The following is an 18,010-nucleotide window of genomic DNA, read 5'->3' on the forward strand; positions in this document are numbered from 1 at the left end:
CTTTGCTGCAACGGATGGGGTCACACCCCGTAACTCGACAACACCACTGCCCGCAAGGACCGACCCCGGCTGTCAGCGGGGAGTTGCCCCTTGCCGGACCGGGCCGTGCTGCCGCCCCTGCCCGGGTCGCACCGGGGGTCGCGTCCCGCCCGCCGCACCAGGGCTGCCCCGTCCTCACACCCACCGGTGACCTCCCGCCGCCAGGGGGCGCCGTCACGTCCGCGGAGGCGCTCCGCTCGCTCTCGTCTGTCCAGCCAATCAGCGCGCGGCGTTTCGGCGGGAAGGCGGAAGTGGCGGTGGCGAGGCGCGGCCATGGCGGAGGCGCGGCCGCTGCGGCTGCTGGCGCTGCACGGGTACCGGCAGAGCGCCCGCCGCCTCCGCCAGCGTACCGGCGCGCTCCGCAAGGCCCTGCGCGGCCGCGCCGAGCTGGTGCCTATCGACGCGCCGCACCGCCTGCCCGCCAGCGCTGAGGACGACCCCGATGGGGATGACCCCCCCCGCGGCTGGTGGTTCTCCGGGCCCGGCACGTTCGAGGCGGGCGAAGCGGCCGCGGCTCCGGCGGGGCTGGAGGAGTCTCTGTCGGCCGTGGCGGCGGCGCTGGCGGAGCACGGGCCCTTCGACGGGCTGCTGGGCTTCAGCCAGGGCGCGGCGCTGGCCGCCATGGTGTGCGCGCTGCGGGCCCGCGGCGACCCGCGCTTCCCGGTGGCCTTCGCCGTGCTGGTGGCCGCATTCGCCAGCCGCGCCCCGGCACACGGACACTTCTACCGGGAGCCCATCGCCCTGCCCTCGCTGCACGTCGTGGGCGACACGGACGCCGTGATCGCAGCGGCCCTGAGCAGGGAGCTGGCGCAGTGCTTCGTGGAGCCCGTGGTGCTCTCGCACCCCGGCGGGCACTTCATCCCCGCGGCTGCGGCGCAGAAGAAAGCCTACCTGGAATTCCTGGAACGCTTCTGCCCCGGGCAGGGCCAGGCCGAGCGCCCAGAGGCTGGGGAGGCTCGAGAAGGGGCTCTGTAATAAAGAGGGGCTCTGGTGAGCCATGTGCAGCACCCATCCTGTGAAACTTCACTGTTTCCGTGCCTCCAGAGGGACCAGAGAACAGCTCACTGCTCTTCAGTGTTCACCCAGGCCAGGCTAAATGGTTCTTTTATCTCCCTTTTTTTCAGCTTTGTTGGATACCTCAGTATAAAATATATATGTATATATATATGTATATAGTTATATATAATGTATATAACATGAGTGTGGGGGTGTGACAGTGAGGGGATTGAAGGCAGGAGGATGACACTGCTCTGTGGGCAAGGTGCTTTCAGAGACTCCAACACCTGCTCAAAAGGAGAGTTCCTCAGCTCAGCCACAGGAAGTATCTGCAGAGCACAGAGCCCTTGCAGTTTTACACCCCAAAACCTCGTGGTTTTTAATATCTGTTAAGCCAAGCTTCCAGCTGGTCTGGGCCTGGAAAACCCTCTCATCCTTGGCAGTGCCAGGGCTGGTGTTTGTTTCAGGGATGAAATGCCTGCTGGCTCGGTGTGCATGTGTTGAATATTCCCTGCACAAAGTGCCTCCATGAACAAGAAAAGCTTGTTGCTGTTTGTGGCTCTGTATTATCCAGAAGCACAGGAAAATCTTTATTGCTGTAACAATTGCAGGTGTCCTGCTCAGCTTCTGCCCAGCTCAGCACTGGGCACCAATTTCAGGAGAGGAGAGCTAGCAGAGCTTCTCTACCCACAGCTTTCCTTGGGGGTGTAGAGCTAAAAGAGGGAAATGGGGTGACAAAAGCGAATTTTCCCCCTGCTTGAGCAGCAGGGCAGCGCAGTGGCAGCTCTGCGGGGCTGCAGGACACTGAGCTGCTGAAATCCTTCCTGTGCTCACTGAGCTGGGAACGGGCCTGGCAGTGCTGAGGGTTAAAACAGCAGAGCAGGAGTGAGCAGCTCAGCCCCAAAGCAGCACAGGAGGGGTGAACAGCTCAGCCCCAAAGCAGCACTGCAGGGTGAGCAGCTCAGCCCCAAAGCAGCACTGCAGGGTGAGCAGCTCAGCCCCAAAGCAGCACTGCAGGGTGAGCAGCTCAGCCCCAAAGCAGCACTGCAGGGTGAGCAGCTCAGCTCAGCCCCATCGCGTTTTGCCCCGGTTTGCCCACCGTGCTGGTGCTGGCAGGAGGATGTGGCTGTCTCCCCGCAGCCCAGCCCCGTTCTGCTGTTGCCCCGCGGGGCTGGGGGGGCTCGGGCAGTGCTGGCCTCCTGTGTCACTTCACGTGGGCTGTGTCACATCTGCCGCGAAGGCGTGGGGTGTCTGCACCCCTTGGTGACACCACGGGCTGCGTTTTGGGGCTGCCGAGCACGGCGACCAGCTGCGACAACGCACCGGAGCTTTTGTCCCCGCTCTCCCCCCTCCTCCGCCGGGTTCGCAGCCCCGGGAGCTGCTCGGTTGTCGCCGAGCCCCCTCCCGGTGCTTTCCCGCAGCCATGGCCGCCCGCCCGCACTGCGGCCCCGCAGCCCCGGCAGCTCCCGGGAAGAGAAGGAAGGAAAGGGAAGCAGCTCAGGGTGCGGTGAGTGAGCAGCACGGTCCCAGCTCTGCAGGCAGCTCCCTCGGTGGGTCGGGGAGGGATGGGTGACCCGAACTGCAGTTCCTGCCCCTTTCCCGGGGTCTGCATAAAGATGGCTCCTGCCGGGTGTCTGCTGTAGCGGTTTAAATAAATTATTAAAACAGATTAACGCGACTTCTGTCCGCAGGAGGTGCCTGTGTGAGCAGCGCAGGGAGGTCCTGCCTGGTCCCGGTGGGGTGGGAGGAGGGAAGCAGCTCGGAGGGGTTTGCCGTGGGAACTCTGTCCTCTCCCTCCTTTCCTGGCCTGATGCCCTCGGGCTGGCCCCTGCCTCTCTCGCAGATCCAGGTCTGTTCTTGGGATGCAGCCACAGAACTTGGCTGCCCGCAGGGGTGAGCCTGGAGACAAGACTGGCTGATGTCCTCCCACCCCTCACTCAGCTCCATCATGCTGGGGAGTTCCCTTTTCCATCACCCGACCTGGCCCAGGGGAGTTGGTTTTTCCCCCAAAACAGCGTGGCCCAGTTGCTGTTGCTGAACAGGGGGGTGATGGAGTGAGCCCGGGGTCTGGGTGGCAGCTGTGCCACTTGCCTGGGACAAGAGGGCCCTGGGGACAATCACCAGTGTTGGCAGCGGCACTGGGAGCCTGGGTGTTGCAGCAGGGGGGATGTCACCCCTGTCTCCCGATGTGCCTTTCCATGCCCCAGTGCAGCCATGGGATCCACCTGTGTGACCTCAGGGACAGGAGGGACCCTGGCTGTGGCCCTGCTTGTGAGGAGGGCATGGAGTCCAGGCAGAGCTTTGCAGCCCCTTCCCTGGGTGAGCAGAGCCCCAGCCCTGTCCCAGTGTCCCGGGGAGGGCAGGAGGAGCCTGGCATGAGCAGAGACTCCGCCAGTGCTGCCAGGGCTGCCGGTGCTGCTGCTTCCCTGCAAACTCTCGGCTGTTTTCCCACCTCTCCCCAGCTCCTTGCACCCCTTCCCCCCATGCCACTGCCACCTTAAGGTCACTGTCACTGCCCTGCTAGCCACCCATTTGGGGCACACCAGGCACGGGCAGGGGTTCCTGTGGGCAGCACTGGAAAAAACGACATCCCGCCGTGCCTGGCTCAGGTGCAGCTCGTGCCAGGGTTTGAGCCTTACTCATCTCACGCTCTTCCTCCTCTGTCCCCACCAGCAGGACTGCCAGAGGCGTGGGGATGGGGCACTCTGGGAGGGTGATGTGTTTCCCAGATGGTTTTACAGCGAGGCTTTTCCAAACCTGCCAAGGTGCTGCCTGTGAAGTGGCGGTGGCACGGGCAGGGCACAGCCGGGACCGTGCCTGGGCCCCGCTGCTGGAGCAGGACCAAGCCGTAGGGAACAGCCCCCCCTTCCCTGCTTCACTCGCAGAAGCTTCCAGTTGTGGCTGAGTCACTCCTGCTGTAGCTCCTTCTCTCTCCTTGTTTTGGATGGAAGTTTTCCATGGAAACCCACGCTGGGCCGGGCTGCAGGCTGGGATAAACACGGCTGAATCACAAAAGGCCGTTTCGCCAAGAGCTGTCAGATGGCAGCAACAGCGTGTGGGGCCAGTGGGCACCTGCCTGGCCTTTGGGGGGGCAGCAGCAGCGCCTCTTCCTGCAGCCCCCACCAGCTCTGCTGGCTCAGCGCCCCCGGGCCCACCCTAAATTCCTACGGTGCCAGGATGCCACTTGGCACAGCCGGGAGCGGGTGACAGGTTTTGTCTAGAAGTTTTCTGGGGCCACGTGTTTTCCCAGGGATGCACAGCGAAATCCCATCCAAGAAGAGTCCTTTGCTGAGGCAGTGTCCACCCCTGTCCTCAGCCGCCAGGCTTTGTAGGGTCACAGCTTGGAGGTGCCAGAAGACCCTTCCCACCCTCCTGGCCGCGCTCCGAAGCCACTGGGTGCGCTGCTGAGGTCAGGCACAGTTTGTGCCATGCCTGTGCCCTGCTGAGCACCATTCCAGCAATGGAGGAGACCGTGGCAGGGGCTGTGATCCTCCTTGGCACCACGTTCCTTCCCGGAGGTCTCTGTGCTGAGGAGGAGCACGGGAGCTGGACAGCCTCTGTCCCCTGGCGCCGGCGGCTGGCCCCAGGCCCAGCGGCTTGGAAGACAAGTCCTGGTGTCAGGAATCCAGGATATTTTTAAGGACTCTGGAAGAAAAACTGATTCCAGGGTGTCAGCGGGAGAAACTTGGCCTTCAAAACAACAGCGCAGCTGGAACGTTCCCGGGCTGGAGCGTGGGGTACAAGGGGCCACAGCGCTGCCCACAGGACATGTCCCCTCAGCCAGGGGTACCCTGGAAGGGACACTGGTGTCACCATGGCCCGGACCTCACTGTGGTGCTGTTGATGGAAGTGTTTTCTAGAAAATGTAAAGTGGGTTTTGTGGCAGTGGCAACTTTGCAGCGTGGATGTGCTGGACATAGCTGTGGTTTTACCTGAGCGCTGCTGGGACTGCCCCAAAATCCCTGTCCTGGGGGTGTGAAGTGCTTGGCCTGTCATCAACAGCAGTGATGGGAAAAACAGGAGTCACGGGAACAAGCAAGAAACACAACAGAGCACAGTGGGGACCTGCTACCTCTGATCCTCCCACGTCCCACTGTGACCCTGCTGGCCCCTCGGGACCTGGTGGTGGCCATGCCTGTCTGGGTGAGGGCAGAGCTGCCAGGTGCATCACCCCATGGATGGGTGAGGGATCCAAATGGGGCTGCTTTGGAGAGTGTGGGCAGGGGACCCTGCATGACCCCTACTCAGTCTAGATGGGACACTCACAGGTGCCCTGTGCTGCAGGATCCCAGCACTGAAAGTTTTTGTTCAGGGACTCTTCCTGTCCCTCTTGCCACCCTCACCCACTTGGGCCTGACCCTAAGGGTGTCCCCATGGCAGTGACCTCCCTCTCCTCCGGGTCTGTGTGGTCCTACAGCCCTTCCAGCCCCTTCTCTCCATCTCCAGGGCCGTGAGTCCCCGGTGCCCCCCACGAGGAGCCCTGCCCGGCCAGCACCGGTCGCCGCCGGCTGCTGAAGGCCCGGTGCCCGGTGCCGGGGCAGGCCGGGCCGCTCTGACTTCGCCGCTCAGGAATCTCCTGGCCGCGCCGGGCGGGTTGTGCAACCTGCGACCGCCCCCGGCCGCCCCCGCCCCGGCCCCGCCGGCCGCGCTCAGTCCCCGCCGCCAGCCCCGCTCCGTGAACGGCCCGCGGTCCCTCCCGGCGGGGGCACACGGGACCCCGGCTGCCGAGCGGATGGATGCGGCGGGGCCGGTCCCCGAGGGGCTCCGTGTCCCCGCCGGGAGGGCAGGTGAGGGGCTGCTGAGGATGGGGGTTCCGAGGAGGGGGTCCCCATCGATCCCGCTGCCCGAGGAGGAGCCGCTCGGCGCCCGCCCCCCCGAACAGTAAGAGTTGATGTGCGGTGAGCTGCATCCTGCATGTGAGCTCCTACTGCCCCGGGAGGCGGGCCGCCCCCGACGGGACCCCCGCGCCCCGCCTCCGCCGCCTCGGGGACCCCCGGGGGTGGGCGAGGGAGGGAGGGGAGCCGGTGCTGCCCGCGCTGCGAGTCCGCCTGTCCCGGCGACCATGGCTGTAGACTGTTACCCCCCCAGCGGCACAGTAACAATCTAAAGCCACGGTCGCCCGGGCGGCGTCGGAGTTGGGGGGGGGGGGCCAGGAGGGCGGGTTGGGAGGGGGCAGCGGTGCCTTGGCGACGGCGAGGAGGCGTCCCCGCCACCGCAGCGAGCGCGCCCGACCCCCTCCGGCGGCGCGGGGGGGACTCCCGGTGCTTGGGAAGGGGGGGGGGAGTGTCGGTAGCATCGGCAGCATCGGAAGCATCCGCCCACCCCCCTGCCCGCCCCCTGCCCTCCCACGCGTGTCCGCCCCGCCGGGAGTCCCCCCCTACCTGGGCTGCAGCGGGAGGGCGGGGGGGCGTCCGCCGTGGGGGGGTCGGTGTCTGCGGGGGGGGAAAAAGAGAGCGGGGTCAGGCGGGCACCGGGACACCCCCCCATCCCCGCCCCGTCCCGCCTTCCCCCCGCCCCCGTCGGGGCGCGCTCCCCGACGGCTCAGCACCACGGACAGCGCCCGCCCCCCCGGCGCTGCGGCGGGGCCGGGGCCGGTGCGGGCCGGGCCGGGGCCGGTGCCGGCGGTGGGTCATGCTTCAGTAGCCATGACTGTAGACTGTTACTGTCCTGTCCCTACGCAGCAGTAAGCAGTCTAGAGCCAAGGTGCCGACGCTCTGACTCGGGCTCTCCTCGACGGGGTCTCCGCGCTCTTTAGACGCAGCGGGGTGAAGGCGATGGACCCCCCCCTTCCCCGGGCTGCGGAGCCGGCAGCACCCGGGCTGGGGACACGGGGCTGCGGGGGAACCCGAGGGAGGCGGCGGTGGACAGTGCCTGGCACGGCGACGGCACCACGGGATGGGCCGGGGGGTCCCGTCGGGGGAGGCTCGGAGAGGGGGGACAGCGGGCGCCGGTGTCGCCGCGGAGCGGGACACGCACACACGCACGGCCCCGCACCCGCACCCCCCAACCCCTGCAAGGTGCGGGCGGCCGGTCCCGCCGTGCGCCCCCCCGGGGCGGCCCCGCGCCCAGCGCCCGCCCCCGCGCACCGCCCCCGCCGGCGCCGCCGCCCGGCCCCACCGCCCCCGCCGCCCGGCCCGCACGTGGGGCTGCGCCAGGCGCCTCCGCGCCGCCCCCGCCGCCGCAGCGCTCCCCTTCCCCCGCCCGGCCCCCGGTGCCCTCCGCTCCGCCTCACCCCCGCCCCGGGGCCGGCAGGTGCGGAGAGGGCTCCGCTGCCCCCTCCCGCCCCCGCACCGGGCTCCGTCCCCGCTTACCTGCGGGCCAGCCCAGCCGGTGCCTTACCTGCTGCGGGCCCCGCGGCTGCCGGGCCGGGCAGGGGCCCCGCGGCTCCCGGCGGGGCCGGCGCCGGTGTCGGTGCTGCGCTGTCCGCAGCGCGCGGGGCTTTTATAGGATCGGGCTCGTAGTAACGGGGATCTCGGCTCATTCATAGAAAAGCATCAACCTACACAATGACGTGAGCGCTACGTCAGCGAGGAAATTTAGGGAACGGGAAGACGCTACTATTTATATCGGCGCGGGGGGAGGACAGCGGCCCGGAGCCGGGCAGGGGGTCCGGGCTGCAACAGGACCCCGGCCCTCCCCCCGGCCCCTCCGGAGCCCCCCTCGTTCCGTGGCTGCTCGAGGAGAGCGGTGGGGCAGCACCCAGCGCCCCACATCCCTTCTCCACCTGCTGCCAGAGCCAGGGGCTGTGCACACACCGGGACACAAACTGAAGGTCCTGTCCCCCGGGAAGGCGGCGTGGGGCACCCCCTGCCCCAGACAGAGGGGTCCATCCAGGGAATGGATGGAATTACACATGGGAATCCAGGGTGCCCATCGCTCCTGACCACCCTGCTAGGCCAGAACGTGGCCCCATCCTGGCATCACCAAGGGGCAGCTGATTTGGGGCTGTCTGAGCCCCCCGTCATGGGAAGAGGGTGCACAGGGGTCTCCACACCAGGGCACCATCCTGGGGCTGCCCCCTGCCCACCTGCACCCCTCACCCACAGCAATGTCCCGAGCAGCGCCTCCCACGTGTCCCTTCACCAGACCCCTGTCCCTGCAGTGTCACCAGCACCCACGGGTGCCACCCCAGCGCCCTGCAGGACAATGGGACAGCACAAGCAGTGGTGGGGGGTGAGTTCAGAACACATGGAGTGAGCGACCCACTGCAGCACCGTGCTGACCCCTCCAGCCTCACAATGGGGCCTGCCCTCACTCCCACCAGGGTTGGGTCCCCCAAAACCATCAGTGCTACAGAAGAAGGTTGTGGCTTCACGGGTGAGTTAATTTTGGCCCCTTGCTCCTTCCAAAGTGCCAGCACCCCCCAAGATGGGCTTAGAGTCATATCCACGGGAATTTGGGAGCATCCTTTCTCCCTTTATGCACCTGTGGTCCATCCATCCATCCATCCATCCATGCATCCCCCCCACTCCTGCTGGAGCTGTCTGACCTCACTCTGCTCTGGCGAAGCATCACACCGGTAACCACAGCAACAGCGGCGTTGTCATTGACAGCAGCATCCGCGCCCGCCAGCATCCGCCGCTGCGCAAGGCCGCGCTGCTGCAAGGCCACACGCTGCTCCGGGGGCCTCGAGCCGCGAGCCCCCCACTCCCCGACCCCTCACACCCCCAAATACCTGCAGAGCGCCTCAGAGATTTAACCCCTCCCAACCTCCCCCGACTGAGGTGCTGCCATCCCGCTAGAACTCCCCCCAACGCGTTTCCCACCCCCTGCTAGATGGGGGTGTCCCCCTCCTGTCCCCCCCTTTATTTTTCCCCCACGCAGCAGCGGCGCTCGCCCCGTCGGGGCTCTCCGGTTCGGCGAGGGGAGGTGCGGAATCGCTGCCGCAGCGCTCCCCGCCGCAACCGTGACTCAGCCCGGGATTAGTCAGCACCCGGGGCCGGCCCACCCGCACCCGGCTGCGCAGCTCCGCCGCTCGTTCCTCCGGGGGCCGCGACCCCCCCGCTCCCCGTCCCGGTGCCCCCGAGGCGCGCACGGTGCCCCGAGCGGGACGCGGAGCGGGGGGGGTCGCAGCCCCGAGCAGGGGGTGTCCATCCCGGAGCGCGGCCCGTTGCTGCCATCTCGTGGGCTTCCCACCGGTGACACGGCCGTGTCCCTGCCGGGGGAGGCGGTGAGGGGAGCCGGGGGTGTGCGTGGGGAGGGGGAGGTCACCTGTAGGTGGTGGGTGAGGGGGGTTGGAGGAAGAGGAAGGGGGAGAGGAAGGGAGGTCTCGTTGTGCCGTCGTGACTCCGCAGGGGTGGGGTGTTCACCTGCTTGGATGGCACCCCACAAGGAAGGGATCCCATTGTCCCACGGCGCATCACTTTAAAGGAAAGGGTCCCGTCTTCTCAAGCCTCACAATATCACCCTGCTGGAAGTGTTCCACTTCAAAGGAAAGGGTCTCATCACCTCAAGCCTCACAATATCACCCTGCTGGAAGTGTTCCTCACCCAATCTGGGCATTGTGCCACAAGGAAGGGATCCCATGAAGCATCACCCCTAAGGGAAAGGTCCCGATGTTTCACCCATCATCAGGGATGACACCATCACCTGCCTGCAGAGAAGGGGTTCCATCACCCCATCCAGTGTCATCCCACCGGGGAGGGGTGCCACTGCCCCAGGAAACAGCACCTGGCAGGGATGGGTGCCCTTGTTTGACTGAAAATTGCCCCCAAGAAGCATCACCCGTAAGGAAAAGGGTCCCAAAATCTCACCAAACTCTGGCCCTCAGGGAGAGGATCCTCATCTACCTGCAGAGGACGGGTCCTGTCATCCCCTCAAGCACTATCCCACAAGGAAGGGGTCCCAGTGCTCCACAAAGCATCACCTCACAGGGGTGGGTGCCCTTTTCTTCCCAAACACCCCCCCAAAAGGAAGGGATCCCATTGCCCCTCAGTTCAGAAAGGGGAATTGCAAAGCCCTGCTCCTGGGGAGGAAGATCCCTGAGCTCTGGGATATCCCAGGACTGTCCAGCTGGACAGCAGTTCAGTGGAAAACACCCTGGGGGTCCTTGGGGACAGGAAGCTGACCCTGTGTCCTTGGGATGAAGGAGGTGAATGTGTCCTGCTCTGTGCTGGTTGGCAGCAGTGAGAGGATCCTTCCCCCTGCTCAGCCCTGGAGTGCTGGGTCCAGTGCTGGGCTCCCAGCATGGAAACGCTGCAGAGAGTCCAGGGAAGGAGCACTAAGAGGAGTAAAAGGCTGGAACATCTCCTGGCAGAGAGCTGGGACAAGAGAAGGCTCCAGGGAGCTGTGAGTGCATGCACAGCCCTGGAGGGTGTGGGGAGGGCAGAGCCAGACTCAGCTCCTGCTGCCCAGTGCCAGGACCAGGGGCAGGGGGCACAGTCCCACCATCAGGGAGCATTTCCACACTGGGAGGGGAGTACTGGCCTGGGCTGCCCAAGGGAGTGCTGGAGTCCCCATCCTTGGAGATACCCAAACCACCTGGGCAAGGTCCTGTGCAGCCAGCCCTGGTGACCCCTCTGGGGCTGGGCATGACTTCCTGAGGTCTCTCCCTCAGGAGAGAGGTTTCCTGAGGTCTCTCCCAATCTCAGCTCCAGCTGTTTGAGTCTGCCTCTTGTGCATCTGGATATCCTTCCACTAGGAAGGGTTGTCCTGCTCCATCAAATATCACCTTGCAGGGATAGGTGCCCTGGTCTGACCAAGGACACTCTGCAAAAAGGGTCCCCTCAGTGTCACCCCAGAAGAAAAGGGTCCCATTGCCCCATCAAGTCCACAGAGAAGGCCCCCCCAAGCCACTGGAGCATCCCCCCACAGGGAATGACTCTCACTGTCCACCCCAGCAATGCCACCCAGGCAGCACAGAGGGAGCAGCCATCCTGGCCGGGCCTGTGCTGTGCCAGGGCACCTCTGCCCTTGCCAGGGATCCTCTCCTGATGGGGGCACCCTGGGAGAGCCAGGCAGGGTCCCGTGGCTGACCCAGGGCCTTGGCACCGGAGCAGCTCAGGAGATGGGCAGGGGTGACCCAGGGCTCAGCTCTGTCACGAGTTCACAGCCTCAGCCCCGCAGTGGAGGGGACACACATCCATCCCCATCCATCCCCCTGCACACACAGGGGCGCAGTTTCGGGGCTGCTCCACCCCGGCAGAGCGGAGCTGGAGCTGCCCGCGGGGGCTGCAGGCTCCTGGCGCTGCCGGATGCGGCCCCGCTGGCCAAGGGCAGTAATGGAAGACATGTGTGTGGGCTTTGGGGAGAGGCTGCGCTGGGAAACAGGGCCCTGCAGAGACCGGGGGGCTGTATCCTGTCCAAAAGCCCAGGTCCCACATGAAGCCAGGCATGCGAACGCGATCCAAACCACAGCTGGATTTGAACCGAATCTCCCAGCATCTGGGCTAATTTGCTGCAACTTTGATTGATCGTGGGGAGGGGGCACAGGCGGGAAACGCTCCAGCTCAGACCTCCCAACAGAGCCAATGACTTAAGCAGAGCTGGTTCCAATCTGCTCAGCACATTGAGGCGAAAATGCCCCTTTCTCTGCGCGCTGCCGGCGCTGGCTCTTCCTGCTGCCCGGCTGTCCCCGATGTCCCTTGGGGCTGGACACGGGCTGCAGCTCCCTGGGGACACCCGGCAGCTTCTGACAGCTCTGGGTGCGGAACTCTGGCTCAGTCTGCCGTGTTAGGATCCCTCCAGAAAACTGGGATACTCATGCAATAAACCCCCCTCCACCTGCCCCAAAGCCCTGCGGGCACCGATCCGCCCCTCCGCTGCTGGGAGAGGCCGGGAATGCGAGACGAGCTGCAGAGGAGGGTGGAAAAGGTGAAGGGTTTTTCCAGCGCCTGCCTGGGCCGCTGCCCCCGAGGCTCGGCGTCACTCAGCAGGTAGCAGGGGCAGCCCGGGGTCCCGGCCGGCCCCGGGGGATGCAGCTGTCCGGGAGCCGCTCGCTGCCATGATTTATGCAGCTCAGCCCCATAAATTACCGGCACGGAGCCCGCGGGAGCCATCGCTCACAGCGACGTCCAGAGCTCGCTGCCAGAACCTGAAACACTTCCAGCCGTTAATTGAAGAGAGGGGGGAAAAAATAAAAAATGGGAGAGAAGGGAGAAATTAGTGCCCGGGGAGTTGGGATTAAACCGCGGCTCTAACGAGGGTCGCCCACGTCCCGCTCCCAGGATCCCGGCGCTTCCTGTGGGCAAGAGCCCAGCGTGGGGAGCAGCGAGGGGAACTGCTGAGCCTGGGATGAGCCCGCGGGCAGTGACACTCCGTCCCGGTCCCCGGGGCGACATTTCCGTAGTGAACGGGACAGGCTGAGTCTGAAGGGATCTGAGGGGCAGTTCCAGGTGAGCGATGCTGAGCTGTGAGGGCAAGGGCTGCCACCAGCCTGCACAGCACCCATCCCTTTTTGTCCCGAATTCAGGGCTGCCCAAACCCTGTCCCAGGCACCCCACATTGGCTCCCCTTCACCAGGGGATCGGGTTATGGGGTGAAACCCCAGGTGGGAGGGATGGCCCTGCTCGGGGTGCCCCGCTCAGCTCAGGGGGTGCCAGCGGGACACCCCCGGATCAGCAGCCGGCCTGGGGAAGCCCATCGCGATGCTTTGCCGTACCAGGAGGTTGTGCAAGAGCCTGCGGCTGTGAGAAAGGAGAAGTGAAAGTGTGAAGCGAGAGGCGGCTCCCCCGGCGCCAAGGGGGGTACCCCACGCTGCACCCCAAGCCCAGCAGCTTTTCCAGCGACGGCTGGAGGGATAAAGCCGGGGAAACGTGGCTCTGCCTCCCCCTCCTCCTCCTCATCCCGAACCACCGCAAGCCCCCAGCCCACCGCAGCCACCGCACATCTGGGCGCCAGCGCTGCGCGCCCCTCCCGCTCTCTGCTCTCCCCCCTCACCATCAAATTGCGCCCGTCTGCCCTCCCTCCCTGCTCCCCAGAACCCCTTCCCGCATCATCTCCACTCATCGGACACCACCTTTCACCCTCTGCACCCCAAAACGCTGCCACCCTCTCCAGCCTCCCCAACCGCTGGGCGCCCCCCGCTCTGCCCATCCGCACCCACCCCTCGGGCGGGGCGGCGAGCGAAACCCCTCGGCTCCATCGCTCCCCAGCCCCGTCCGCCCCGTCGGGTCCCACCTGCCGGGGAGGAGCCGCCGCCGGTACCGGGCGGGGTGGGGCGCACCGGGAGCCGCTAGATGGCGCCCTACGAGCGGGACCGACGGGGGGGACGCATCGCCCTTTGCCCGGGGACACCCCCGGTGCCCCCGCTCCGGGGCTCCCGGCCCCACCCGGGCCGTCCCGGGCAAAGAGCGATGTGCTGAGGACAGAGACCCCCGAGGGGGCTGCCGGGGCGCGGCGGGAGAAGACCGGGAGGAGGGAAAAGCCGGGCTGGGAGGAGGAGGAGGAGACCGGGATGGGGAGGGAGGGGTGTGTAAAGGGGGGGGCCCGGCTTGTCGGTGCCCCGCCCGGGGATGGGAGGAGGAAAACCTCCCGCCGTCCCTTTAACAGCCAGCGGCGCTGCTCGGAGTTCAGGCCGGGGTCAGGGGGAGTTCGCAGCCCGGGTTTCACCTCCGAGCTGGCGGCGTCGGGAACCCCGAGGAACCGCTGCTGCTTCTTCCACAACCACCTCCTCCTCCTCTTCCTCCTCCTCCCGTTCCGTAGGACCGGCCGGGAGCGTGGGGTATGGAGGAAGAGAAGCAGCAGAGGAAGAGGAGGGTGGAGGGGAGCAGCAACCGGCGGCGGCCCCCCCGGGGCTGAGCCATGAGAGTTCACCGAGACCTCAGCTGGCTGGCGGAGGCCACCGGACGCCCAGGTAAAAGGAGGGGGGGAACGCCCCGAAATGCGGGGAAATCAGCCGAAAAAGCCGCTCCGCGGGCTCTTGGCTTCGCGCACCTGGGCGGGGGGCACCGGCACGGAGGAGGGGAGGGGAGGTCCCGCTCCCCCCACACCCCCGACCGTCCCCCCGCTCACCTCAAGGGGGGGAGAGGAAACGGGGGCGGGGGGCGCCCGGGGGGTCCGGCCCGCCGCCTCCCGGGACCGGCGCGCATAAGAAGCGGGGAGGCGCGGCGGGGAGCGGGACAGCGGCGGGGAGCGGCGGGCGGGCACCGGCTCGGGGCGTCCCCCCTGCTCTCCCCCGGCAGGTGGGCGCGGGGTCTCGGGATCCCGCGGCTGGCGGGGCCGGGGCGCGGCGCTGGCGGCGGCGGCGGGTGATGTCACTTTCTCCAAAACCCTCCGGGGGTTTTCGCCCCCCTCCCGCCCCCCCGAGCCGCCGAGAAACGAGCCCCCATATAAGCGGTGGCACCGGCCGGGCGGGCGCGCAGAGCGGCCGGGACTCGGCGGAGCGCGGGGCTCAGACCCGCCCCCGCCACGCCGCCCGCCCCGCGCGTGGGTGAAGCCCCGGCCGCGCACGTCGAGCCCCCCGCGCGGTGCGGCGGGCACCGGGGCCGGGCACGGCGCTGACGGCGCGGCCGCTGTGTTGCAGGGCGGCGGGCGAGGAGCGGGATGCTGGACGCCATGGAGGTGCCGAGCCACTCGCGGCAGCTGCTGCTGCAGCTGAACACGCAGCGCACCAAGGGCTTCCTGTGCGACGTGATCATCGTGGTGCAGAACGCGCTTTTCCGCGCGCACAAGAACATCCTGGCCGCCAGCAGCGCCTACCTCAAGTCGCTGGTGGTCCACGACAACCTGCTCAACCTGGACCATGAGATGGTGAGCCCCGGCATCTTCCGCCTCATCCTCGACTTCATCTACACCGGCCGCCTGGCCGAGTGCGAGCCGGGCAGCGAGCAGAGCCTGGGTGCTGTGCTGGCTGCCGCCAGCTACCTCCAGATCCCCGGCTTGGTGGCCCTGTGCAAGAAGAAGCTGAAGCGCAGCGGCAAGTACTGCCACCTGCGCGGGGGCTACGCGCCCTACAAGCTGGGCCGCGGGCTGCGGGCCGCCACGCCGGTCATCCAGGCTTGCTACTCGGGGACGCCGCGGCCCGTGGACCTGCCTCCCGTGGAGCCGGCGGCGCCTCTCAACACGCAGTGCGGGGAGCTGTACGCCTCGGCCGCCCAGGGCGCCCCGCTGCACCCCCACGGGCTGTGCCCGCCCGAGCGCCACTGCTCGCCGCCCTGCGGCCTCGACCTCTCCAAGAAGAGCCCCACCGGCCCCTCCGCCCAGCTCCTGCCCACCGACCGCCTGCTGCCCAGCGAGCCCCGCGAGCCCTCGCTGCCCCCACGGCACGACAGCCCCCCGGTCAGCGCCGGCCTCCTGGGCAGCCACGCCGCTGCCTACAAGGACTCCCCGCCGGGCGCTGAGCCGGGGGGACACCCCCACGCCCCCGACCCCTTCCGCAGCACGCCGCCCTGCGCCGAGCCCCCGCTGCCCCGCGCCGACGGGCGAGAGCTGATGTACCGCTGGATGAAGCACGAGCCCCTGGGCCCCTACCTGGACGAGGGGGAGGCGGAGAAGGAGCTGGAGCGGGAGGAGAAGGCCGAATCGCCGCCTGCGGCACCGCAGCCCCGCTACCCCAGCGTGGAGAGCAACGACCTGGAGCCCGACAACAGCACGAGCGAGGAGACGGGCAGCAGCGAGGGCCCCTCGCCTGGGGACGCGCTGGACCGATACTGCAACCACCTGGGCTACGAGCCGGAGAGCCTGGGCGACAACCTGTACGTCTGCATCCCCTGCGGCAAGGGCTTCCCCAGCTCCGAGCAGCTGAACGCCCACGTGGAGGCCCACAACGAAGAGGAGCTCTATCACAAGGCGGCGGCCGAGCAGGCCGTGCCCTTCCTGGACAAAGGTGGCCCGGGGCTGGGTGACATCTTGCGGCCTTACCGCTGCTCCTCCTGCGACAAGTCCTACAAGGACCCGGCCACGCTGCGGCAGCACGAGAAGACGCACTGGCTGACGCGCCCCTACCCCTGCACCATCTGCGGCAAGAAGTTCACGCAGCGCGGCACCATGACCCGCCACATGCGCAGCCACCTCGGCCTGAAGCCCTTCGCCTGCGACGCCTGCGGGATGCGCTTCACCCGCCAGTACCGCCTGACCGAGCACATGCGCATCCACTCGGGCGAGAAGCCCTACGAGTGCCAGGTGTGCGGCGGCAAGTTCGCCCAGCAGCGCAACCTCATCAGCCACATGAAGATGCACGCGGCCGGCCCCGACGGCAAAGCCAAGCTGGACTTCCCCGACAGCGTCTACGCCATGGCCCGGCTCACCGCCGACCAACTGGGGCTCAAGCAGGAGAAGGCGGCCGAGCTGCTGTCCCACACCTCGCACTTCCTCAGCGACCCCAAGGCCATGGAGAGCCTCTACCCCCTGGCCAAGTTCACGGCCGAGCACCTGGGGCTGAGCCAGGACAAGGCGGCCGAGGTGCTGGCGCAGGCTCCGCACCTGCACACCGAGGCCGCCCGGACCATAGAGCGATACTCGCCCCCCTAGCACCGGCCTGGCCGGGGGGCTGGGGGGGCCGCTGGGCTCCCCTCGCTGCCCCGTGTGGAGCTGGGGGGGGCGAGAGCTGATGGGTGCTCGTCCCCCGGCACTGCCGGCGGTCCCGGAGAACTCGCTCAGTAGCCAAGGTGCCGCGAGAGCTGCTCCGGGATGGATGGACGGCGTGTCCCTCGGGAGAAGCCGATAAATCAGGGACTGACCCCGCGGCACCTCCGCCCCCGGCCGTGGGGGGTGCTGGGAGCCCGGCACCGGGCGGCAGCCACGCACAAGCTGTGAGTGAGGCCGGGCTGCGCCCCGAGGCTTTGGAGGACATGAGCCCGCTCCTTACCTCAGGGCTGCCCCCGGGCCAGGGGACGCCCTCGGCAGCCGCTGCACCGCTCCGGCTCCGCGCTGGGAGCCGCCGGCGCTCGGCTTGGCCCCGACGGGACCCGGACTGTGCCTCCCGAGCGCCGTGAGTAGCTCGTCCGTGGTGGCCGGAGCGGCCAGCGCCGGGCCGGGGTGTGAGCCCGAGCATCCCCGGGGCTCGGGACGGACTGACGGAGGGGACGGTGCGGGCTGAGCAGCAGGAGCGGGACGGGGCAGCGGCGGTCACGTCCATGCTGGGGGCCCGGGGAATCGCGATGCTCCTCGGCCCGCAGCAAGCACTGAGCTCCCGTCCCCGGCGCAGGGCTCGGCCGGCTGCTCCCCGTGTGTCTGGGAGGCGGGGCAGGGCCTGTCCCAGACTGAGCCCCTGGGCCCTGCCTCGCCATCAGGGATGCCCGGGGCACCCGGGCCAGCCCCGGGACCCGGCGGATTCGCCCTCGGGCGGCCACACTCGCCTTGATTATTTTTTATTTTTTTATTTTTTGCCAAAGACGCCCGTCTCCAGCGCGGCCGGGCCGGGCCGGGGGGTCCATGACAAAGACAAAGCGGTCTCTGGTTTGTCAGCTACGGGAGGTGGGCAGGGGCTGCGGGAGGGGGCGGTGGGGCAGAGCCCGGGGGGCGATGTGACCTGGGGCCGAGTCCCCCCCGGCACCCTCTGCCACCACCGCAGCCCCTCTCCCACCTTCTGCTCGGTGTGGGCCAAGCCCCCCCAGCCTGGACCCCCCCGGCCCGTGCCCTGACCCCTCCGTTGGGGCAAATGTGAAGCTTCTCCCCCCTCCCGAGCACCCTCCTCTCCTTTGCACACGAGGCTCCGGGCGGCCGCCAGCAGCGCCTGCCCCGGCCTCGCAGCCACTGTGCCTTAGCCTGAGCTGCGCTCCTGCCCCGAGCCCCGGAGCTGCCCGGGGGTGCCTGGCGGCGGCGGCAGCACCCAAAGCACAGCTGGCAGCGCCCAGCGGGGCCCCGGCCCCCCCTGTATCACGTCCAATTTGTACACGGGCTTCTCGCCCTTTTTTTTTTCTATAGTCGAAACGGAATGAGCAATAAAGTGACATTAACACGCGTGGCCTCGCGTTCTTCTCTGGGGAGGGGCCTGGCTGGTGCAGGGCTGAAGCTGAGCATGGCTGGGAGTGACCCTGGGGGTCCCCTGGGGGTGCAGAGCTGCAGGGAGGGGACCCGGGGGGCTCTGTTGTGCACC

At 67.5% G+C, this 18,010-nt stretch overlaps 2 protein-coding genes across 2 annotated transcripts; both read left to right on the plus strand.

Moving 5' to 3' along the window:
* Positions 1 to 312: 312 nt before the first annotated feature.
* On the plus strand, positions 313 to 2,713 carry OVCA2 (OVCA2 serine hydrolase domain containing). The gene has a single exon (XM_064729040.1). It carries the CDS (start codon positions 313 to 315, stop codon positions 1,012 to 1,014), a length of 702 nt encoding a protein of 233 aa, XP_064585110.1. The 3' UTR covers positions 1,015 to 2,713.
* A 10,830-nt stretch (positions 2,714 to 13,543) lies between these two features.
* HIC1 (HIC ZBTB transcriptional repressor 1) lies at positions 13,544 to 17,865 on the plus strand. Its single transcript, XM_064729028.1, has 2 exons — positions 13,544 to 13,828; positions 14,498 to 17,865. Exons 1-2 carry the CDS (start codon positions 13,777 to 13,779, stop codon positions 16,441 to 16,443), a joined length of 1,998 nt encoding a protein of 665 aa, XP_064585098.1. The 5' UTR covers positions 13,544 to 13,776; the 3' UTR covers positions 16,444 to 17,865.
* The last annotated feature ends 145 nt before the right edge of the window (positions 17,866 to 18,010 follow it).

The sequence above is a fragment of the Zonotrichia leucophrys genome, chromosome 19, assembly GCF_028769735.1.
Source record: "Zonotrichia leucophrys gambelii isolate GWCS_2022_RI chromosome 19, RI_Zleu_2.0, whole genome shotgun sequence".
Lineage (NCBI taxonomy): Eukaryota > Metazoa > Chordata > Aves > Passeriformes > Passerellidae > Zonotrichia > Zonotrichia leucophrys.

Coding starts and splice junctions, on each gene's coding strand:
- HIC1 (XM_064729028.1), top strand. CDS start 13,777: ATGAGAGTTCACCGAGACCTCAGCTGGCTGGCGGAGGCCACCGGACGC. Junction 13,829..14,497: donor GGAGGCCACCGGACGCCCAG/GTAAAAGGAGGG, acceptor GCTGTGTTGCAG/GGCGGCGGGCGAGGAGCGGG.
- OVCA2 (XM_064729040.1), top strand. CDS start 313: ATGGCGGAGGCGCGGCCGCTGCGGCTGCTGGCGCTGCACGGGTACCGG.